The sequence below is a fragment of the Abrus precatorius genome, unplaced genomic scaffold (genome assembly GCF_003935025.1).
Source record: "Abrus precatorius isolate BTA unplaced genomic scaffold, Abrus_2018 Scaffold7, whole genome shotgun sequence".
In the NCBI taxonomy this organism is placed as follows: Eukaryota; Viridiplantae; Streptophyta; class Magnoliopsida; order Fabales; family Fabaceae; genus Abrus; species Abrus precatorius.
In genome coordinates, this window is record NW_020874417.1 from 2,424,162 (window position 1) to 2,448,397 (window position 24,236).

General features: G+C 32.3%; 4 protein-coding genes across 8 annotated transcripts; 2 read left to right on the forward strand and 2 right to left on the reverse strand.

The window, feature by feature from the left end:
* Positions 1-970: 970 nt before the first annotated feature.
* Positions 971-6,408, forward strand: LOC113873254 (E3 ubiquitin protein ligase DRIP2-like). Of its 2 annotated transcripts, none has more exons than XM_027511303.1 (8): positions 971-1,153; positions 1,338-1,510; positions 2,457-2,556; positions 3,748-4,078; positions 4,226-4,668; positions 4,796-4,846; positions 5,542-5,614; positions 5,944-6,408. In XM_027511303.1, exons 2-8 carry the CDS (start codon positions 1,393-1,395, stop codon positions 6,115-6,117), a joined length of 1,290 nt encoding a protein of 429 aa, XP_027367104.1. In that variant the 5' UTR covers positions 971-1,153; positions 1,338-1,392; the 3' UTR covers positions 6,118-6,408. The 2 variants fall into 2 exon arrangements, with proteins under 2 accessions (XP_027367104.1, XP_027367103.1); XM_027511302.1 differs by having other exon boundaries at positions 1,044-1,153; positions 1,301-1,510.
* A 1,778-nt stretch (positions 6,409-8,186) lies between these two features.
* Positions 8,187-9,265, reverse strand: LOC113873340 (PRA1 family protein D-like). The gene has a single exon (XM_027511419.1). The coding sequence runs from the start codon at positions 9,092-9,094 to the stop codon at positions 8,495-8,497; it is 600 nt and encodes a 199-aa protein (XP_027367220.1). The 5' UTR covers positions 9,095-9,265; the 3' UTR covers positions 8,187-8,494.
* Positions 9,266-10,084: 819 nt separating this feature from the next.
* On the reverse strand, positions 10,085-13,390 carry LOC113873062 (GABA transporter 1-like). 4 transcript variants are annotated; one of them, XM_027511027.1, is made up of 7 exons: positions 13,035-13,390; positions 12,153-12,275; positions 11,725-11,819; positions 11,372-11,558; positions 11,129-11,259; positions 10,821-11,036; positions 10,085-10,661 (listed from the first exon to the last, which is right to left on the reverse strand). In XM_027511027.1, the coding sequence occupies exons 1-7, from the start codon at positions 13,183-13,185 to the stop codon at positions 10,260-10,262; spliced, it is 1,305 nt and encodes a 434-aa protein (XP_027366828.1). In that variant the 5' UTR covers positions 13,186-13,390; the 3' UTR covers positions 10,085-10,259. The 4 variants fall into 4 exon arrangements, with proteins under 4 accessions (XP_027366828.1, XP_027366830.1, XP_027366829.1 ...); XM_027511029.1 differs by having other exon boundaries at positions 10,121-10,661; positions 10,821-11,009; positions 11,725-11,768; positions 13,035-13,250; XM_027511028.1 differs by having other exon boundaries at positions 10,121-10,661; positions 11,390-11,558; positions 13,035-13,250.
* A 2,248-nt stretch (positions 13,391-15,638) lies between these two features.
* LOC113873257 (signal recognition particle 9 kDa protein) lies at positions 15,639-19,057 on the forward strand. Its single transcript, XM_027511305.1, has 4 exons — positions 15,639-15,749; positions 15,903-15,971; positions 18,347-18,440; positions 18,825-19,057. Exons 1-4 carry the CDS (start codon positions 15,678-15,680, stop codon positions 18,899-18,901), a joined length of 312 nt encoding a protein of 103 aa, XP_027367106.1. The 5' UTR covers positions 15,639-15,677; the 3' UTR covers positions 18,902-19,057.
* Positions 19,058-24,236: the final 5,179 nt, after the last annotated feature.

A 24,236-nucleotide genomic window follows, 5' to 3' on the forward strand; every position in this document is an offset into this window, starting at 1 on the left:
TTTTTATAATTTTGTTGAAGATAAGTTTTACTATAAGTGTCTTTAACAAGGTATTTAAGTTAGTTTGTAATTTTTTAAATTATAAATATATTTTTAAGAGATAATCTTATCGAATAAAGTAAAACTATTAAACATAGTTATATATTTTAAACAAAAAAAAATTAAAGATTTAACATAACTATATATTCAAAGCTTCTAACTGAACTTTTAATTAAGCTGAAATAACTCTCTGAAAATTAATCCATGCGGCTTGATCTGTAAGTTTAATATTACCCTATTAATAGACCCAATTAGACTATTTAATAACTAAGGTCATAACGCTTAGATAGAATTTTTTAATTAAATATTACTTATTTAACAATTAAACTTACAAGTTTCAATTTTTTTTACTATCTTATCATAATTATTTATTTTACATATTTTTATATCATTTTAGATTGATTAGCTAGTTTGAATTAATTTTATTAAGCATTTTAAATTCAATGAATTAATATACTAATTTTTAACTTTTGACTTTTAGCTTTCAACTTTTATTTAGCTTTTAAATAGTTTATTTGCTAGTTTTCCTAATTACATCTTTAAAAATAATTTTTTTTCACTTGCATAGCTATCATATAATTTTTATGTTAAGAAATGCTGTAATTTTTAATAAAATCATGACGAGTTTTGTGTTTTTAATGTTAATTGGGTAACTGAACTAACTAAAATACAAATTAACATTAAAAAATAAAATATTAATTTTATTAATAAAAAATCTTGGTCAGGCGCAAGCACAGCAACCTTACTATGCACGCGAGGGCAGGTAAAACAATCTTTCTCCTAACACGTCAAACAGTACGCGTAATCAAGTGCGCGCATCTTAAACTAGGAGGGCACCACAGCGCACGTTATCACTACCCCAACATCACTCTATCTGTTTGTAGAAACCGAACAAAATAAATATAAATACATTCGAAAAGAATAAAAAGACAAAAGAGAAAAACGAGTTGCGGGTGTTGGTTAATGCCTTTTCCTCTCGATTGAGATCAACCTCAACACAAACGCTGTCGGAATCCAACAAGTTCCACCTTGATCAACGTTAAATCCCACCGACCCATTTCGTTAATTCTAACCATATTTACCGGTTTTCAACACTCTCCACCGATCCACACATGTATGGCTACCTACCTACCTATTCATTCCTTCCTCCTTTCTATGCACTCTTTTATTTTTTTAAATTATATATATTACTATTCAGTGTTTTATTGTTGGTTTTGGAGCATTATCTCCATGGTTCTATGTGTTGGTGTTGTTAATGCAGGTGATTGTAACAAAGTGGACGTAAAATTTGCATGCAGTGTGGTGAATATATGTATGCGTTGGTGAGAGAGTGGGAATTGAAAGTGAAGGTTGATGGTGATGAAGCGGTTGGTGAGAGTGAAGAGGGAAGCGATTGCAGCATGCATGACTTGCCCGCTATGCAACAAGTTGCTGAAAGATGCCACCGCCATTTCTCTATGCCTTCATACGTGTCAGCACTTCCATCCCTCTCTATATCCCTTCAAACCCCTTTTGCTTTTTTTCCTTAATATGATGTGAATTTTCTCAAATTTTTAATCTTTTCGCGTTTTGCGTTCTGGGTCATCCTTGTTTGTCCCAGTTTTTGCGTTCTCCTTTTGGGTTTGATGCTTCTTTTGCATACTCTTCGTTGGGTGGAGCATATGTGATATTTGCTTAATTATTGATATGGGTGTTTGGTAATTAAATGATTCTATGCATATGCCCATGTCATACATCATTGAGAATGAACGTGATTTTTACATGCTAGCAAGTTCTGTTTCGTAATAGGAGCTTTGAATGCAACCAAGGAGTGTTCATATTGTAAAACCGCTTTCTCTCATTAGTCAAGTTCTAGTCCTTGTCCTAGTTGACTAGTTCATGCAAGATTGAGGTGGCAGTGAGCACAGTTAACCATGCAATTTTTACATTTTAGCAGTTAGAAATGATTCTTAGTCTGCTATTGGAAATCTTAAATCCATTGCTGGCTTAATTTGTTATCCCTGCGAGCAATTTTCTTAGTCTGCTACACAAGCAAAACCTCTAAGCAGCTGTGTTGTGTGCAGTGTGACTAATCTTCTTTTGTTTATTTCTAGCAGCTTATACACTTTTCTAGTGTGATTTTAGCTGATAAACTTCATCCATGGAATCTATTTCTAGCATTTTATTGCCTAAGAATATATAGAAAAATGTATTCAAGTCTATAAATCATTCAAAAGTGGTCTTCATTAATTTACTTGGCTTTGTTTCTTGTGTCATTAGGAGTTTATATTCTATGTAACTTTGCCCAGCGGTTGTTCTCATGGACATTGCCATATCATTTGTTCAGAGCTTGATGATTTGAAATTTGTATTTCTTTTGAAGGCTTCATAGATGACTTGACAAATTGATCCTAAAATTTCTAATATAACTTTATACAGTTTGCAGGAAGTGCATTTATGATAAAATTACAGACGAAGAACTGGAAAGCTGTCCAGTATGTGACATTGATTTGGGCATTGTTCCACTCGAGAAAATGAGGTCAGTACTCTTAGACAAATTGCTGAGTCAACCCCCTCTTGTTGTGCCTTTTCTTCGAAAAGGGGGGGGGGGGGAGGGGAATAAAAACCCAAAACCCCTTTCTTCTACTTTGACATGGTTGTAGGTTGTTAAATATGCATCAAAGGTGTTGCTTTAACTTGATATGTAGTGCCAACAAGAGATTTTGTTTTGCTAGCCAATCATTGTTTCAAGGTGGCTAAAATAAAGATAAAAGATAGATCATTTCTTCAGAGAATACAATATATTGTTGATGTATCTAGATATGCACTGTTAATCTTTTCTAATACTTCTGATTCTCTAACATTTATTGAAACTCATCGGGGAAAGAAAAAGGACCTCTAGGTTGGTATTTGCTGCAACACCATGCAAGAATGAGAATTGCTGATGCTATGATGGTGCTACCAAGATAAAGTCATCAATTTCTTAAATTTCATCTGAAATAATATACATTCGATTTGACATGATAATTTACCTACTATTTTAATAGTATGTTTGCAGTTTTTTGTCAGAAGTTTTCCTTTCAAAAATTTCACTTCTCTGATACAACGCATAGAAAATATCAAAGTATTTAAGGTGTGTAAAACCAAAAATTAAGGCAACAGAAAACAATTGTACTTTACCTCAATCAGATTACTTTCAATAAATTTTCATCTGAAATTTTGATTGGAAACAGAATGATGAGGGAATAGAATAAAGATAGTTGTAACTCCATTTATAGATGGAATGGCTGACATAGTTGACCCCATTAGGTGGGATTTAGAATATTTTTTAGTTGCAAATGTTGAAGTTTAATTTCTTAGTTTTCCTTTACCTTAAAAAGAATTCATTTCATTTTATTCCAAAGGAGGATGCTATTGTTTGCAGTCCTTGCCCAAAATTGTCATATTTATCCTATTAGCAGAGGAGTTTGATCATAAAAAACTATTATAGAACTTGACAAACATATAAAGCTGAACTTGGATCAAACAATGGAGGCATTAGGATTGGTGAATTTGTTAGATGCTCATAACAGATGATAGTAATGAGAACAATCTCAAGCAGATATAGCAAACTGGTAAAACTTAAAAAGAAAAGACTTTTTTTTTAGCTGCCTTCATCACCATTCCTTATGTTTAGAGTTTGGTATTGACGCACACAGCTAAGTTGCAGATCTTGTTTTCCAATTACCAGGCCAGACAACAGTTTACAAGATTTAAGGAACAAAATTTTCCCTTTAAATAAAAGAAAGGTGAATACAGCTGTAGCTGTTCCCTCTGTACTATTACCAGCTAGAAGAAAGGAGAGATCACTTTCATCTTTGGTTGTCAGCACTCCAAGGGTATCTACACAGTCAACCATGACAGGTAGAAGAACAAAACCTACAAGAAAGGCTAGTACCATGCAGTCCTCTAGTTTCTCCATTGAAAAGATCATTAAAAAAGAAGAGGAATTGCTGGAAGATCGCCAAGATAGTTCAAGCTCACCTAACACTTCAAACAAATCTGCTAAGAATAATGGGCAGGTAGGAAAGGCAATCAGGCTCCTCATTGTGCTCATCATATATATGGTTCTGTTTACTTAGGTTTATATTTTTGTTATCTTGGTTCATTTGTTTTCCCTGATTGTATTGCATTTCTTTAAAATGTTCTTATATTTTTTATTGGTGTAGAGTTTGTCCCCTTGTAAAAATAGCCAATCCATATACAATAGAGGACCAGAGAATGTTGCTGAACCACAGGAAGCAAAATTGGATCTTTGGAAACCTTTGAATTATTTAGTGGAGGCTGCAAGTAGGAGTAAGTCTTTTAAGTCTAATGTGCAAGTGTCTGATGCTAAACAAGAACCCATGAAAGTGATGGACAGTGATTCTCAAGTGTTGAAAGCCAAAAATAAGGAAAATAAACGCAAGGCAAAATTTGAAGATGCAAAGATTAGTGTTGATCATGTCTCTTCCGATACAGCAAAAACCAACAAATTGCGAAGAGTTCGCCCAAAAAAGGAACCTGATTTTGGAGAATCAAGAATATCACCTCAAGCTGTTCTGGATGCTACTGACAGTAATCTCTCATGGAATGATTCAATTTGGTTCTCCTTAGTGGCTTCTGAAAACCAGTGAGAAAAAATAGCTTTGCAAATTAAACTAACCAATTATATCTTGAAATCCTGTAATTATTATATACATTCAATAAATCTTTTTTATAATATTTCTATACATATTAATTTTGGACTATTGTTTCAGGGAAGGAGATGCACCCTTGCCCCAAATTTGTTCAAGTTATGTAAGAATCAAGTAAGTTCCTCCACGTTTACTGCACCCGCATAGACTTTTGATATTAATTTATTATATCCTTTTAAACAAAACGTTTGCCTCAGAGCAATGCGACTCCTTCTGCACCTTCTTTTCTAAAATGAATGTGATTACATACTTAGTTATTCATAAATATTTATCTTTATGTCAAGCCCACCTCCAGAGTAAATTTTGTGCAACTTATTGAATCACCTAAAATGAAGTAATCGGTTTGACCTTTGGCTGATCATTCCATCAATTATATTGAGAGGAAATAAAACACAGAACATGTGCAGATCAAGTTAATATGTTAGTTATTTTAGCATAACACAGGAAAAAGGAAATGGCAAAATAATAATAAAGACCGGTGACTGTCTGAAGAAAGGAAAGAGGCCATGAATGTGGATAAAATGATTGGCTATGTGGATTTTAAAGTAAGATTTTAACAACTCGATAGTCACATGGAGATTCTTTCACCCTCCCTTCCCATCAGTCAATGGAGCATATGATCTCTCTCTATCTCTCTATCTCTCATTCATATATATATATATATATATATACATACAGTTTTCACTTTCCATTTACCCATATGGAAACATGCTTCAGAAATTGATTTTGCTTAATATTTGCTGCTCCTAATGTTTCTTGTAGCTCCAACTGAACTGTGATTTTGCATCTGTCTCTTCGTTTGGCCACAGGAATGGAAGCATGCCTGTCTCATTTATCCAAAAATTATTGATGAAGAAACTAGACCTGAAGAGTGAAGATGAGGTAATTTTCTTTTTGGATATGTACAATACATTTATGTGATTGGGGAATGTATGGGCCTGTTAAACAGAGAGAGACATTTCTTTTAATATAACTTCTAGTTCCTACACCTAAACATGGTGGTCCTTATATATAATTAAGGAAAAAGGAAGAAAATGTTGTTGAAATTCTAATTCTAACTACACAGAGCTTCCTTAGTGTACATGATTATGGTAGCAACTTGGATTCACATCACTCTTTTTGTAACTTGGGCACTGCTGAGGGTTAAAAGCAAATTGTGCTAGTTTACATGTTACTCAATAGTAACTCTTTTTAAGTTACTTTTCTTGCAGGTTGAGATTAAATGCATGGGACATCCAGTGGTTCCTTCACTTCAGGTACAAAATTTGATTGAATTATGGGTTGATACAGCATCGACAGGACGTAGAATTCCAGCAACCATAGGATCCTCAGGAAAAGATTTTGTAATGATCCTAACCTATGGTCGGAAGGTCCTACGCCGTTGATCGTGCTTCCCTATTCTGCCCGCCCTCTCATGTTTATAGTTGCTTCAAAAACGTCACAGAATAAGTGCTTCCCCAGCACCATGTTTGTGTACTTCAATCACCGTGTTTCCGTTAGGCACGCCGTTATGGAGGATAAGATAGGTCAAATAAATTGAGTAAATTGACTTTAGAATGTAGAGTACCATGCTGTTCTGTCGGGCATTGTTGTAATCATTAGTTTCTGATTTTTCAAGAGCTGCCTTTTGTTTTCAATAGCTTATTTCAATAATTAGACATAAATTGCTTCATACTTATGGCTTCTCCAATGATTGACACTTTAATTTAGATATATTATTTTCTTTCGGTTTATAATATGAATTACTTATCCAAGCAAACAATTGCAAATGAAGAACAGAATATCGTATTATATCATCCTGTTCATTTTGTTTATAATGGCAGGTACCAATTTATGGGCAAAAACTTAGTTTGAGCATGTTTAAATTCACATTTAATATCCTTTTAACGTTATTAATCGTAACTTTTATATTGAATACACATTTCCAGATTCTTTGCGTGTTTGCAAACGTCAACGTACATTATATTGGGCAAAATCCTTTGGTACTTCATCATGTAGTCGACTATCCACTGAAATAAAATTTAATTACTGTTATTGTGCTTCATCCTAATGAGATAGAAAACTATAGTACTTTTTAATTTCACAACCATGCATCAATGAGAAGGTGGTGGTGACGCTTTAGAAATATAAAACCATTCATGCCTTCACCTAACAGTATAAGCAACTGAAAGAGTTGGTTCTTTAGAATCATGTATCATTGCCACCCCATTATTCATAATTAAGTTGAATTTCTGCACAAGATAGAGTAAGCATGTGCAAGGGCAGCAAGGCTCTTACATGAAAAGTTTGATCCCATCTACCATTACCATTCTAATAAACAGTTAAAAATCAGATCAAGATAAAGTGGACTTGCTCATTATTCACGGTTTAAACCCGAAGGGCGCTACAATGCAAGAACCAACTCCCCAAAAGCTTAAGTTTCAAGCTTAAGTCTTTTAGGTGAAACCTCGTGTTTATTATACTTCTAGCATGCCCTTTCAGACTATACCATATTAAGGAAAACCAACTCTCCCAATAGCTAAGCAATTAGATGAAGATGCATAAATGGCTTTCATATCTTTGTCTTTAACATGATATATGCTAAGGCATAGTGTTCAGGTAAAATAATCAAATTTTCCAAATAGAACAGTCTAATCTGGGAGTAAGTGTGGAACAAACTTACAAGATATATCATAATATTATATGGAACATGAAGATATTATATATTTTAAAGCTAAATATCAAATATACATTTGGGAATTTAAAAGCCTCATAGTTTGAAAAAAACAAAAAATTCATTCCTGTTTTCACTAATGAATACAAAAATGATATCTAAGTTTTAATTTATTTATTTTAAAAAATTACACAATAAAAAGTGAAAATAAAATGTTGGTTTCACTATTTCTTATATACACTTGAAAACAAGGCAACCATTTTTTATTATTAGTGAAAACAGAAAATGAAAACAAAAAGAATGTTTTCTCAAACCAAATATATCCTAAGATTCTGTAGATTCAAGTGCCTCCTATGGTTTTAACCAGAGAATGATGAATTGGCATTCCATGGTTCTCATCTCAATTTTTAAACACTTAAAAGTTTCAGTGCTTTACTCACACAGGAGACTAAAAAAGGCTCCGCAATGCATCTTCACGGCATGACACATGCAAATTTAATTCAAAAAAATTGAATCTCATCTCAAAACAACAGCACTCCAGGTGACTCCATTGAACAGTATAACTTGAAGTTAAACTACCAACAACATTATGTTCTTAATATGATAATGATTTACTAAGAAAAAGAAAAAAGGATAAAAGGGGCAGTAGGATTGCAAACCGAAATGCACAAGGTCATCAGGTCGAGAAACAACAAATGAATAACCATATCAATTCACTCATGAAAGCAACCAAAATCGATCTACCTTTACACTTGATTAGAAAAACAAACAAATCTAATCCACCATTACTAAACCTACCACAATTGCAAAAGCATATCCAACCAGGCGATATATTGAATTAGAACTCAAAATACACAAATTGAATGCTTCATTCTATCCAAGAATCTACGCAGGGTTACAAAAACATAAAAAGATAAATTAAAAAAAAAAACAACAAATGAACCATTCCAACCTAACAACACGGTGAGTAAAACTATCATATGCAAAGAACCCCTCTCAATAACGCATCAACACAATTAACATTTTTGTGTAACCAAATACTAAAAAAAGAGCTCCTATTTCTGCAATGCAAGTAATCGAGAAAAAGAACAAAATCAGCAATGCTATAACTATATTCTAGTGTACCCTGTTCGCTTGGTGGGGCTACCACCAACAACCGAAAGCAATCCTCCATCGGAAACCTCCAACTCGTCCACGTACAAATCCTCGGTGCTCCGAAAAGCCGCATGCAAAGCAACCACCGCAACCGCAATCAGAAATGACACCAACACGTTCAACCAAACGCCGGTAAGGACGAGCGCCACCACCGTAATGGCGTAGAGCACCGCCACGAGGAAGCGGTCGTCGACGGTGCGGTGGAGCACGACGACGGGGCGGTCGCGGAAGAAGAAGAGGAAGAACCAAGCGACGAAGACGACGAGGAAGACGATGAGAGAGATTGGATGCCAGAGAAGGCTGAGGAAGAGGATGAGGAGCGCGATCATGGCGTAGTTCACGCGGAAGTGGCTAAGGTTCCGTTTCATGCGGAGAGTGGTTTCGCCGAGGGAGTAGGGCCGCGTGAAGGAGTAGAGAGCAAAAACCTCCTCCCAAGGGCGGCGCGTGTGGAAATCGAATGAAGTGGGGGCGCGTGTGGCAGAATAAGGCGACGTAGAGGTTGAAGGGATTGAGCTGTAACGTGGTGAAGGTGGTGAGGGGTTAATGGAAGACATGGCATCAAAGTTCAATCAAAACCCTAACCCTAAACCTAACACCAACCGGAACCTGAAGTTGAAGTTGAAGTTCCGGGTGTTCGAATCGGAAGCACGTTTTGAAGGGAAGCTCCTTCGTGTCGTTTTGGTGGTAAAATCCGCGTTTAGACTGCTTTGACTGTTGTTTAGTTTCAAGGCAACGACGTCGGCAACGGAGTCTTACCATATAAGGCTAAAACTCATCATTTTTTTCAATAAGAAATTAATTGTTATCCAAATGCACAGTGATTATCTTAACTCTTATGTGAAGCTTTGAACTAATCCCAACATAAAAATCATAATAAACTTACCAACATAATGTCAACATGTGTGCCGATGCATAAGTCAGGACCTGAAAGCTTAATTGACTAGTGAGGTTTTATGGTCCCATTTTGTTTCTGCAAGTGGCCATTAAAGGTTTGTCCATGATATCATTTATATGCATTGTAATTTTCTATTTAATTGCAAAATATAAAGAAGGGCATTGAAAGAAGAGAAAATCAAGTGCCTCTTATGATCTTATCCGAGGTACCAACCATTGAACAGTATATAATTTACAAGTAATTGATTGAATCGAAGTTATTTAATATATTAAATGACTAAAATATATAATTCTATATTAATATAATATTAAAACTAAATAAAGAAAAATTATTTATGATTTATATTTATGTGTAATTTATTTTAAAAAATAAAAATAAATGAGATAAAATATTTTATTTTTTATATATTATCTTTTTCTTATTATAAATTTTAATTAATAAAATATATTTAATCTGTTTCTAGATCAAGTTTAAAAAATAACAAAATATTATAGTATAAATAAAAAATAGTTGCACATATAGTAATTTTATTTTTGTTGCTTCCGAGAAAGGTCCAAAAGCTAAGAGACAATGATAGATAAGATCAAAGAAAAATGTATTGTTTTATAGTTGTTATACTAAAGGTGATAACTGATAACTCAATGGTAAGAACTAATGAAACATATGTATTATGGAAAAAGTCGAATTCATGCAAATTTCCACATCTCCTCTCCCAATCTCCAATTTTCCTTTCTAATGAAAAAAGCCTAAAACAAAACTAAGGTTGATTTAGACAACACATTGTAGGAGTTTGAAAAGAATTTTGAGGGGAGTCCGAAATTCTTTCACATATCATGGAAGAACTTGTAGTTCTTGATATCTTCCACTATGAATCTAATTGCACCAATGCAACCCAAGATAGCAACAATTGAAAACCAGGTAGCTATTAAAATATTTAATGGTCGCATCAAAATGTCAATTTTGGAGCTCTGAGCTATGCTTCCAACCTTAAGGTATGCTAAAGCAGGGAACACAAAGTCAAGAGGAGTAAACCCAATTGCCCCGCATATGGACACAAAATCCCCAAAAAAGGGCATAGCTGCAGCAATAAGTGTAACAAGAACCATGTATATGGTAGTAAAAGAAACTCGTGCCAGGTGATTTCTGAGGGGAAATTTGCTACTAGATTCGTTGGACTTGGTTCCAATTCTTTCCTCAAAATAGTCATATGTTGGCCTGCAATATATCTGACAAGTGATGCAAGGAACTTTATTAATAAAGGTATTTGAACTATAATAGTTGGTATATTTAATAACCAAGGACTTGGAATTGATGTGTAACTAGTAAGTAAACCACAAGAAGTTTCAAAGAACACCACTCTTATATTGAAGTGCCAGTGATAGTACCTGAAAGCACCCAGATATTTGAAAAGCTGCAAATAAATTTGCCATAACAACAGTCCATTCTGGAATAGACAGTGAGGCTAAAATATAAGGTTGGACTTCTGATCCAAAGGCCCAGTATCCAGAAAAGGCCAATTGCCAGTAAGTCAAAACAATGACACCGTATGCTGCTGATATGCTTTTGTACATATTCTTCTTTGCAGGTTCTCTAAGTGTATTCTGGAAAGTAGTAGTGTTATAAATAGCGAAGTTTCCATGTTACTATGGAGGGGGAAAAAGAGTATATGTCAGAGATTAGAAGTATTACATACCTGTATTTCTGGAAGCATTGCATCACCAAATGAAAAGGCAATGGTCCCAAGGGCATTGAAGGCTTTGAATGCCTTGGAAGCAGAACTCCCCTGCAAACTGTAACTTATTGATGTTCTGTCAATCTTCTTCCCTAAGAGATGTTGGAGACCAAAAAGCTAAATTTGTTATCACCATGAAATCAACAGGAGGAATCAATCAGGTGTTAAGGAAATGAAAGAAATCCATCAGTAGCCTACTATTACCATTGTAAAAGATAACACCAATGGTGGTACCAGCAAAGCCAATTGTGCTGAAAGTGCACAATGCATTTACCCATCTCAGTGAATGAATATCAGGAAGCTGAGAGAGTAGTAGTTCAAAGATTCCAAAGAAAATAATAAAATGCTGCAGTGTCAATCTTCCATCCTGGTGATAGTACTTGTAAACTGCCTGTACAAACAAGGAAATAGAACATTCCCCCCCAACAAAGAGAAAAAAAAAAAAAAGAGAATAAATGATTTTTTTGTTCATTAAGAAGATATAAATGAAGACCAGAAAAGATGGACACTTTTAACATTTGTCCTATCACTCCACAAAGTCAGGTTAGATGCATAACCTTAAGGCTGCTGCCAGCTGCAATCTGGATGGCAATGTTATTCCCTAGAGAAGCTACCTGCTGAAATAGGGTAACGGACCAGTACCCCCAGAATCCTTCAAGAGTCATTAACAAGAAATCAAGAAGTTTACACTCATGGATAATATGAAGTATGAATTGTACAGTTAGCAGAAAGCTGGAGAAACTATATACTATGTACAAAATAAGGGGCTCAGCATAATTGTATGTATCCACATGTAATAGGTTAAAAGCAGAGATATCTTCACTTCTTGAGCCTTCATTTTACACTCCCCTATGGATTCTAACTTTGTATAGTTCATATTAGAAATTAGTAGGGAAAATTTTATGAACGGCTCCGTTAGGGAAGCTATTTGCAGTATTTTATTTTTTTAATAAACCCGACATCAATATCAATAAATAATACCAACCGAAAATGCTATGTGCAAGATGTCTATAGGTGAGGTGCTTTTCCCCGTTCCATTTCCACAATGAAGCGATCAAAATGCTAGAATACCAGGTGGCTAGTGTAGCACTCACCAGACTACTCACACCTGAAATCAGTAAAAAGCCCTTCATACTTTCACGGAGACTGCCAGTTAGATGAATATATCAATTTTTTCTAAGTATTATGCACGAACACCAACAAATAAGCAGCATAACAATATAGATGAAAACTTAAAAATAGTGGCTTGAAAAAGACATGAATAAAGATAAAACAGACGAGGACCCTCGCGGAGCAAAAGAGGGTTTTAGAATTTAGACCAATAAGGATGCTAATGCTAGTATAACGCTTCCCATTTTTAAATTATCAGTATTCAATATGTAACATGATTACTTATAATGAATAACGAAGTTATTGTGAGAAAAATTGGATGATCCATTCCATCGTGTAACATTTTTGAGTAGTCATGGGATGATCATTAACTTTTAATCCAAATCATATTATCAATACAACTCTTATATTTTTAAGTACACTTTGTTTCATATTCATTTTTCACTCTTTCCCTTTTTATGAAATTTTTATTTTCTTTTTTTCTTATCTCTCTTTTTTCCTCCTACACAACACTAATTAAAATTGAAGTTTTACTTTAGTAATATGTATAATAAATATCAACATTTAAAGTTAGCACAATTAAAACTCAAATTTTAATTAGAGAAAGATATGCACCTATATTTTGAAATATTATTATTATATATGTGCTGTAATGCTTCTGGTTACTTATAGTGTTTATAATTGTCAAGATGAAGCATAAAGAAAAGAAGGTGAGAGAAATTAGAGTGGAGAGAAGAGATAGAGTGAAAGAACTAACCAAGAGGCCAACCGAGAGAAGCAAGGGCGAAAGGCAAAGGGGCATAAGCAGCAGGAGTGGCAATAGTAGTGGCAACATGAAAAGCCGCGTGCTTCCACGTTCCTTGACCACTCACTGTTTCTTCTGCTTCTCTCTCCACCGTTGAACCCATATCACTTTGCTTCTGTTCTTCCAACTCTCTATGTTATGTATTCAACATACAACCATGTTCATTCTGTCTTTCTATCATTCAAATTGGTGTTTACAACGTTAGTGTTCAAAAGCTTATTTGAGTATCCCATACATATTTTTCTTCTCCACGTTTGTTGACTTTTCCTTCCCTGCACTCTGTATCATGGACGCAAAGAAAGCCACGTAACACAACCTTTTGGAGTGCTTGACTTAATGGTGCCATGGAAAAGGCTGAGATTTTATGGGAAAGTAGGAGGAAGAAGGTAAATTATTAGATATTTTGTTTGGTTAATAGAAGGAGAGACGGAAAAAAGAAAAAATATATTATTTTTTAACGATAAGTAGATTATAATATAAATATTTTCATGGTTTATCTTATTTATAGGTCTCAAGTGACAGGTCATAATAAAGGATGCAATAATTATATCAAGTAATATGTCAAACAAGAACAGTAATGTGTAATCACAAAAATACTTAAAAATGACTACACTGACTGTTCACACCAGATAAAAAAAATGTAAAGTGAAAACTAAGGTTTATTTAGAAAAGAAAACGTTGTGATATAAATATAATATTTTAGTTTTTTAATTTAAAAATTTAAATATGATTTTGGAGAGTCAATGGGAAGCAAAAATTAAGTTTATAGAAATTTTAGTCCCTTTTGTTATCTTTTTTTTTCCTTAAAATTTATTAACTAAATATATAAGTTCATCTTCACCCCTCCAAATTTTTCCAGGCAAATACTATATTAGTGATAATTAAAATCAAGTCAAGGGGAGCGTCTAGAATCTTAATTTTGTAAAATTATTTTGTATTAAAATTGAGTTTAAAATGAATTGATCCATACATAATAAACTTTTATTTTACAGATAAACGTGTACTAAAATTTATTATAAAATTATCGACTCAGCAAAAAATTATATGTTATTATCTCTGATCAATGATGCTTCCAAGAACAAACTTAAATTTACTTTAATACAACTGAACACACCAAATTTACAAAGTCAAGTTTGTGTGCTTCAAATCATGTTTAATTAGGGAGCCGTAACATGCTCAAACATTATTTTTAAATTTAAGAAGATAAAATTATAAATATAATTTGACGCATCAATAACTTTCTAACATCATCTTCTTTTCAAAAGCTTCTACAATTGTCAAAAGGACACAGAAGATTTCACCTTCAACGTCTCATGGTTGTTATTTCACACATCCTGCAATGGAAACTGCCTTATCATGCTTTAGTCAAAACAGTAGAAATGATAAAATGGAAAAAATGGAATGGCAATAATCTGTATTAATCATAAATTGTCATATGATTACAAATTATTAATTTTTATAATCATTATTTTAAAAGTTTTATTTAGTGTAATTTTTAATTGATTGATAATAAAAGAATCTTATATTAATAGTGTATTAAATTAAATTCATAAATAGATATATCTTTATTAAGTTTAGTAATAAGCATATATTATTCTGATGGAGGGAAGAATTTATGAATAAGTTTTTGAAAAAAATTTAAATAAACAATTTTTCAATTTTTTATTTTATCATGTTCAATTTTATGTATTCTTCTATCTAAAGAATATATCGAATGTATAAAAATAACTATATTTCTGTTATTTATATTCATTTATATTAACAGCCGCTTTAAGAGTAATATTTTTATGCAGCGCTAATAATTTAATAAATATTTTTGTAATTCTAGAATATTTAGTTTATCTTCCTGTTATTTATTATTAAAAAAATTATTGTATTAAAAATATAATAAAAATTTGTTAATAAAAATTTATTACGTTTAAATATTCCTAAAAATAATATGAATAAAATCATAAGTTTAATATATATATATATATATATATATATATATATATAGATATAAGATACAAAAATGTTACTAATAATTATTTTTAATTTTTGAAATTTCTTGATATGTTTTAAAATAATAAAAAAATAAGAATAAAAAAAATAAATTTTAAAAATATAACATCACAGTGCAGTGTTAGACATTTTGATATTATATGATAAATAATAGTTTTTTTTATTATTCTAAAAACTTTGAAACGAGGCAAATGACGGATCCTCAATAATAAAGAGTTCTAATTTATATGTAAAGCTGATATTCGTTAAATATGAAAAACCTATATTTTATATTATTATAATAAATTTTAATTTTAACATGTGTTTAACAAATTGACAAAGGAATATAATATTTTATTAAATAATATTTTTAACATACATTAAAAACCTATTTTAAATTATAAAATAATATTTAATACATTTTTCTATAATAATTTAAAATATCTTTTTTACCGATTGTAAAACTCAAATTCAAAATCATAATAAAAATTGATTATGAACGTGAGCTATGGGGTCCACTGGAGTATGTTTATAATTCGAAGGTGGGTTCCACTCTTGAGCTTGGCTTCCCGAAACCCTCTTCTACGATTTTGAGTGTGAGCTGCGACCGAAGCAATGGTTTACGTAACTTCTTGGGACGAATTTGTGGAACGATCCGTTCAGTTGTTCCGTGCCGATCCTGATTCTGTATTTCCTTTTCTTCTAAATTCTTCTCGCATTTTTCATTTTTCATTTTTTCTACCCATTTTGTTATCTCAGAAATTAGAGCAACAAAAGCAAAATCCGCGCAACCAAACACTGCCTTCTGATATTGTATTTATCTTATCCTCGTTTTTTTAGACGCGGTATGTGATGAAGTACAGGCATTGTGATGGCAAATTGGTACTCAAGGTCACCGATAATCGACAGGTACTAATTCTTATCTATTGTCTATTATTATTATTATTATTATTATGTGTACCTGCTGTTTGATGATTCAATTCATTTTCTTTAAATTCAATTAATAATTACACGAGTGCTACTAAGGGTTCAATTATTTAAATATTGAAATTAAGACAATTGTTGTTTCTTACCCTATCCCTATGGAATGTGGTAGATGTCGAGGGTAAATAGAGATAAACCCTCAGTGATGTTGTTCAACAGAGCCCTAGTTACCTTGCCACTTACTAATCGGATTGATTTAGAGTTTACGATTCTCATCAATCTGCTTGTGTTAACTTTCTCTTTTTTAGAGTTCTGTTTACGTATATTGCAGCTGGGGAATTGTGCCATCTGTATCTGTATCTGTATCTATGTCTTTTAAGCAAGCAAAACGATTGCTGGAGAGTCATTGTTGACTGATGTAGTTCCTAGATAGGTGGTTTAGGTGTTAATGCACAAGATAACATCCGATTGCAGAAAGCCAGAAACCACATCCTTGTGAGATGCTTTGACTTGTTCTTTGGCAATCTAATTCTTACTAAGGATACATGAAGTTGAAACTCTTGTAGGATGCTAGTTTGGCCATGAGCATTGCTGAATTTAATTTTTTAAACTTCTGACTTGTTATAAATGTGGTCACATCACGGAGAGTATGACTCCATTTTTGTTCAAGGTTGTGTCATAACTGATATCACATGACGCCATGCAATATATGGAAACCATCATCCATTTTTTGTTCAAGGTTGTGTTAAATGCAAGGGTTAAGCTCCTCCTATTTTGAACCCCCCCCCCCCTCTGAAAATAATTCTTTTGATTGAATTTAATTCTATAACTTCTCTAATTGCGCCAACAATATCTATCAGTTTCTCGCTTTTTAAAATTCTTATTTTCTTTTCAAAATTTTCACGATGTAAATTATTTTTCTTACCTAAAACTCAGCAATCAAAATGACATATTTCGCCCAAAATTAGTAAAATTATAAATGTTCATCTGTAAAATCCTAACATCACCTTCTACAATACCATTTAAATTCGATCAAAATTCCTAATTTGAAACATATCTAATAATTTCTATCACAACTATGTCATAAACCTTCTATTTTTAAATAGAAAGTAAAGATGTAACTTGTGAGAGTTTTGAGTAGAGGAAAACTGATGGCATGTTTAATTGTATCAATTAAAAAAATTATATCAAACAAAAAATAATTAGAAGACAAAAACCACTTATTAATCATTGTAAAAATAAAAATATATTTGATTTTTTTATTTAATTACTTTTCAATAATGTTTTATCTATTTGCCATCCCACTTAAAATTATGTAGCTCCGCTGGGTCATGAGGTCGTGGAACAATTGTTAGTTGAGTATTTTCCCTAGATTTAGCTTCTTTCAAACATACATTCATTTTTACTCTTTATAAAGAACAATTAAAAAAACATCAGTCTAATTCATGGCATTGGGATATAAATCTGCCAGGTAGCTTCTATGTGTAGGAATTTGTGTATTATTAATTATATTTTTTAAGAAGGAAAAAAATACTAGGGACACATTCTCTAGTATATTTTTCTTAACAAATTCTTTATTGTTGGTTGAAATTTATTGAGAATCACAAAATTATGCAGATCTTACTCTTAATTTAATGATCCTCACTCATAATTTCATAGTTTCCAATAAATTTTAACTAGTAGTAGAGTGTATTACTAGTACTTCTCTTTATAAAAATATGAATGATGCTTCTCTTTTTCCCTCTTCATTTGACTGACAACTAAAGAGTGAAGACAGATTAGGCTTTAGGTTGCACCAACAAACCGAAGACTAATACAGCATCTTATGCCTTATACTAAGGATGATGGCATGATGCTTTCTCCGGGCATCTCCACTAGTGAAGGAATTAGTTCAGTGGCACTAATTTACTGAAGCATTATAAATCTTTTATATTCTTTTTTCCTTTAGGCACTGATGATGGATGAAAAGTTGTCCATTATTGGTGGTTCTAACATGTTCCTTTTATGTTGAGGTGCCAGAGGAAATAACCTTTAACAAATGGAGAATCCTAAGGTGCCATCAAAAGTTACACATTTCAAAACTTGTTTTTTGTTATAGGTGGAGGTATAAATGTATAAGTAAGCAAGATGTGATTCCTTGCAGCAATGAATTCTGTCATGACTACACTTTTTTCTGAGCCATTTTTCATGTATAGAATATATTTTTTGTTGCTTGTGTGAAGCCCATTGGTGAAATGATGTGCCACCATAAGCATATTACATGCACTTGGAACAAAATATTTTCTTCTCTCCCCTTTGCTGTCTCAGTCACATCTCACATATTATTGTTCCTAAAGTTTATTGTTATTGTTTTTCACTAGTGTCTGAAGTATAAGACAGACCAAGCACAAGAAGCCAAGAAGATGGAAAAGCTAAATAATATATTCTTTACTTTGATGGCTCGGGGACCAGAAGGTATGTCTTCATGCTTTGTTGATCAGCATACATTTGGGCACTTATTTGAAGAGGGATATATTTGTGTGAGAAATGATTTTTAAATTGCTTTCCTGTATAATTGGAAAGAATATTAGTAAGTAAAACTTTAAAGATGAGTGCATGTTAGGTGTTAGCCAGCTTAGGATATGCATAATGTTTTTACTACAAAGGTCACTGGAGTTGATAGCTTGTTAAACTGCCAATCTTTTCCATTGTAAACTAGTGTTTCTTGAAACCATGCTTAAAAGTTAGAACAGTTCCGTGGCATACATTGCCAATACATTTAGGTTCTTTTCCTGTTAGGAATGAGTTCTCACTCGTTTTGTTTAAAAATAATTTTAAAAAATTCCTCAAATTCTGCAGTGGATTTATCAGAAGTCACTGGGAAAGAACAAATGGATACACAACCGACCAAGAGAGGAAGAGGAAGGAAACAATAACTGATGTATCTTGCTCACAAAATAGTCTTCATGAATCTTAGGAAATCAATAATGATTTGATAAACTTTTTACTCCATTCCGAAATCTTACAGCATTGTCATTTACAAAACTCTCTGAATTCTCCTTTTTCAAATATTAATCTTGTCCCGAGTGTGGATTTGCCCACAACAAAACTATTCACACATTATTGGCAAAAATTGGCGTTACTTTTACCACTGCTTGATGTTGGTTAATATTAGCTTTAACTTTGATTTTCTGATGCAAATGCTAATATTCTACCTAAAACCATCGTCTACTTTGAACAACAAGAGTGGCTAAGGGTTGAGGAACTTGGGAATTACCTTTTTTTTTTTTTTTCTCACTTTCTGGTAGACGGAATCCAATTAGGTGGTGAAGGAGACAAATTCGGCTTTCAAGTGATTGCGACATTCTTTTTGTAGACGCCCAAGCAGCAGAGTTTGAGCCAAACATTTGTTGGGCTTGCAAGCTCTTATTTTTTCCTGATCTAAAATGGAAAACTCCTTAATCTTGTCTTGGGCTTCCATGCAAAATTGTCTAGAAATAAACCCAGTTTGATGTATACTTAAGTTTACATGCCTTTTGATCTGTTTCAAGCCCTTTGAGAAGTTTGCTACTAGAAACATTGACTAATTAATAATTGACACATTTGTATTCTAAATATGCGGGGACTTTCTTCATAATGAAAAGTTGCTCGCACACTGTATGTCACTCCAGAAGAGGGATGGCTAACCAACGATGACACTTTCCATTAGCATGCATATCAGTTTACTGGAAACCAAAAGCAGGCGAAGAACCCAATTCGAATATCAACAAATGGAGCTTGCAATATTGCTGTTCAGGCATTGATTATACTTGGGTGAACAATATCGTAAAACGCATAACTCAAGTAGATGAAACTGTGGGTCAGTCATCACAGATAATTATGCAAGTATCTCACCAAAATTTCAGGTTCCAAACATGGTCGTACATGAACAGTCCTGAACCTGCTTCACCAGATCCCGATGTTGCGTATTTGCTTTTATCTGCTTTCTTGGCCCATTAAAAAGTTAAAGCATTAAATCCATGTGCCATGAAAAAAGCTTGTAAACTTGTATCCTTTTTCCCCTCCCATGAAAGATTGTAAAGATACAAAGGCAATTTGGAAAATATTCTTCAATCAAATAAAGGAAAACAGATGGACAGAATGTTTTTTTGGTGGGTAATGTGCCAGGACAAAGTGCATAAGTTTGCTTTATTTTTATTGTGATTTGTTCCAAGTTCAGTGGGCGCCCTAGTCTCCAAGGCCGAGGGGACTATGGCCACTAGTAGGAGTTTAGTATCAATGACTGTTACTTCTCTATTCCAAGGGTTATAAAGCGATTGCTTCCTTTTGTAAAACTCTCACCTTTATGACATCATTGAAGGCTTGGATGTTAGTGCACAAGTTAGTTCCTTGATCCTACAACAAGAATGCTATGACGAGCGAATTAATTTTAAGAATCAAAGCTTTTAGGATTCCTTCCAAGTGTAAAAAAAAATGTGTATGGAAAGAAAAACAAGACTGAGAAGAAGCTAATTATGATTTGGTTGAAGGAATATAAGAGATGCCTGTTGATTTTGAAAAGAATGATGATCAAGAATATGCCACTTTTGGCCACAAATAATAAAAAGAAAGGCAAAATGAGAATATGCTGTTTCTACCTATGGATGATGTTGAACAATTGGTGAATATCTCATAATGTGTGGTGCTTAAAGGTGAAAAATATGTTTGTCAGTTCAACACATGGTGAAGTATAAAAGTTTTAAATCTTTGATCACTGTACTTTCTTGGTTAAAGTTGCCTTTTGGATTTTATATATCTATTTTCATCTTAACTGGTTCAAAAAGACTTATGTGGTGTCATTGTCTTTGTTTGCTTATCTTTTAATCTTTCTATTTTCAATTTGAGTTTAGTCTAGGAATCCACCTTTGAATGTACTTGGTAAAGAAAGTTAAAATGAAATTACAAAAAAAAAAAGTAAAGAAAATAAAATAGGAATGGAAAATTTTTAATTTTGTTATTCAATACATGGTAAAAGGCTCAATGATTCATTTATTTTCATCTCATTTTCATAACTTCATTTTCCTAAATTGAATTATTATTTTTGTCCTAAATTTTAGAAGATTTACTTCACAGTCTCTTTCTAGTTGTGTCATTTATGACTTGTATCCATTATAAAAAAATATATACATGACTTGTGTATGTTTAGACTGATGATGCTAACATCATGAAGTGTGACAAAACTTCGGTTAAATTCTCCAATTTAAGGTTCTTGACTTATAAAATATAAAAATCTATAAAATCTCAACAAGTTTATTACCTTTCTGTTTTTATTTCAACTCCCAAACTAGTCCTAGAAAGATTGTGGAAAAAAATGAAATTACGCATTGCAATGTTGAACTAGATTGCACTTTAGAAGGTCAATGCAATTGTGCTTTGTTTCATTTGAGTGAGAGACAGTGGAATACGCTTTGATTGATTGATTCTTGTAGAGTTGTGGTGTACAATGTGCTACGAAACCCCATTGGGTGAGTTTTTGCATTATGACAAGATGTGGTCTATAAGGAATGTAGTCTTGTGGCCTCCAAATAGAAGCAAAATTTAGCTATACTGTAAACCCTTCGTTACTTTCTTGTGTCAAAGACAGGGTCACTTTTTCTACCGTACAACATTCTGCACCAGCTTCCTATGTCGTGCAAGGACTCTCCACTTTTTCATCACTTCTTACATGAGTTAATATTAATTTATGTACCTTAATTTTTAAACTTATCTCAATCAACTTTTTTATGAATATCTATAAACATTTTTGTTTTTAAAAACATCTTAGCAAATAGAATTTCATAATTAAAAAGTTTTCATAAGTTTAAAGTTTTCATAACTTTGGAACAACAAAAAAATACTAGATTGACAATTCATGCAGTCCGGAATTCTTTTGTTATGGTTAAGAAACCTTTAGACCACACAGTTTTTCACCTGTACAAAATTCATATATATAAATAAGTAATTATATTAAGAATTTTGTTAACTTCAGCTTTTAAGACATATTTTAAACATTCATAAATAAAATTTTATTAACAAAGATATTTATTACACTTTTATAATTTTAATATAATAAATTTATATTTTTTTATATAAAAGTATAATAAATATCTTTGTTAATAAAATTTTATTATTTTTAATTATTTATTCTTGATTCAAAATTAACAAAAACCTTATATTAATTATAAACATATTCATATAAATAGTTTAAGTAACATTAAATCTGCTTAAGCTCATTCTAACAAAGCATTTTTCACTTAGATTAAAAAATTGGTAAGAATTTTATTTTTCAAGTACACTCTCAATAACTTAAAAGTTGAGATAAAAATAAGATAAAATTAAATTCTTGTATCATGTGAATCGAGATTAGTCATTATTGCATACGAAGTAAGATCTTTTCCAAGTTTCCTAAACAAAGTGTGCAGTTTAAATTAAACAAATAAAGAAATATCTCATTTTCATGATTTATAAGATAAAAGGAAGTTAAACCAAAAAATCAACTCTATGAATATTGAGCATTCTAATCTAATCACCAAATCAATGCTGTTAAGAAGGAGATCCTGCCTTGATAAAGTGATAGCATTAGCATGTGCCATTTGTCAACTGATAGAAGAAAAGTAAGGAATGAGGCAATGATTAGTTGGCAAAAACCAAAGTGAACTGAACCAGAGAGAAAAAGGGATGAGAGCATGGACAACCCACAAAACAAATATTAACAAGTAACAAAACTAACAAAATATAGAATCTAAAATGTAATGAAACTTAAATAAGAGGCATTGGTCAATATATCATAAAGTGGGGACATATTTCCTTGCCCCCTTTTGGGATAAAATTCAATGGATTGATTGTACAAGCATAATTAACTAAACAATGGTTTTAATAATAAGACAAATTTAGCATCAATTGCACATAGAATAAACTAGTCATTAACAATAGTGTGAACAAAGCCACTTAGAATTTATTCTCTCGCATGATAGGAAATTAGGAATAGAATTCAATTAAGCTTGCGTGTGTTTCAGTCATAAAACGAGACAAATGCTTGACCCAAAGAGAAATATGCTCTTTAGGTAAACTACAACCATATGAGCTATCATCCAAATAATCTAAATATCATTAGGCACCAATATGTAATCTTAGTAGTTAAGTCTTTTCTCTTAACAATCTGTAAAATACAATTCCTAGTGTGGTTGTTTCCCCGGTTGGAGCATATGCTATTGACATAGCTAGCTAGCCTAAGATTAATGATGGCACCAACCTTTCCTCTTTCATTTTAATTAATCAATCTTTCAAATTTAAATATAACCCAAAAAATATCAATTCATTCAAAGAAAAATTATTACTAATATATATAATTTTTAATAAATTTTAACTAATTTATTAAAAAGTGTATTAACAATGCTTTTCTTTCCTCGGATCATGCATTCATTTGCCTATATATTCTTTATGTGTGTCCTTTGTTAATAATCACTCTATTATATTTATCTGGATCTAACCAAAGAGAGAGGAGAAAAAAAAGGTGAATAAATGAGAATATGAGTGAGCAATCACTATGAGTTAGTGCAAGATTGGTCTAATCCAACATAGTGTGGTGGCATTGGAGAATGAAGATTGAGAAAAAGGGGTGAAGGGGTTATATTAAATAGATAATCAAAGTAGTTATCCACTTGATTACACAAACCCACTTTACACCAAAGGGAGAGGCTGTGGTAAAAGAAAAGTCAACGACTGGGCCCTGACTTCAGTTCCGTGTCAGTCAGTCACCGAAAGAATGGTGTTCCCATGGCGCACGGTAGCAATGTGCGTACGGTAAGGGCAGTCAAAGAGAAGCACTAACTTGGGATACGCGTGGCCACCTTTTCTGCTTATCTCTTATTCGTTGCTTTTTCTTTTAATGCTTATTTTTTTCAAAAGATAAAAATTCCCACACACATTTTTTAATAAGGCCTGATTTCAAAAAGTTAATTTAGACACTGGGTTGACAACATGTTGTTAATTTAGTAAATATATTTTCTTTTAAATAATTATTTTAGCATTATTAAATAAAATATCTATATTAAAAAATTATGAAAATGTCTATTTTACTTTTTAGTAGGTATGGTGATGTGCAATTTACATTTCTTAAAAAAATTTAAAAATTATGAAAAAAGTGTAAAACAAAAAATATTATATTATCTAACCATTCAATTTTTTATTTTAAAAAATACTTTTAAAAATTTCAATCACAAAAGAAGAGATTACAAATTTTTAAATACTTTT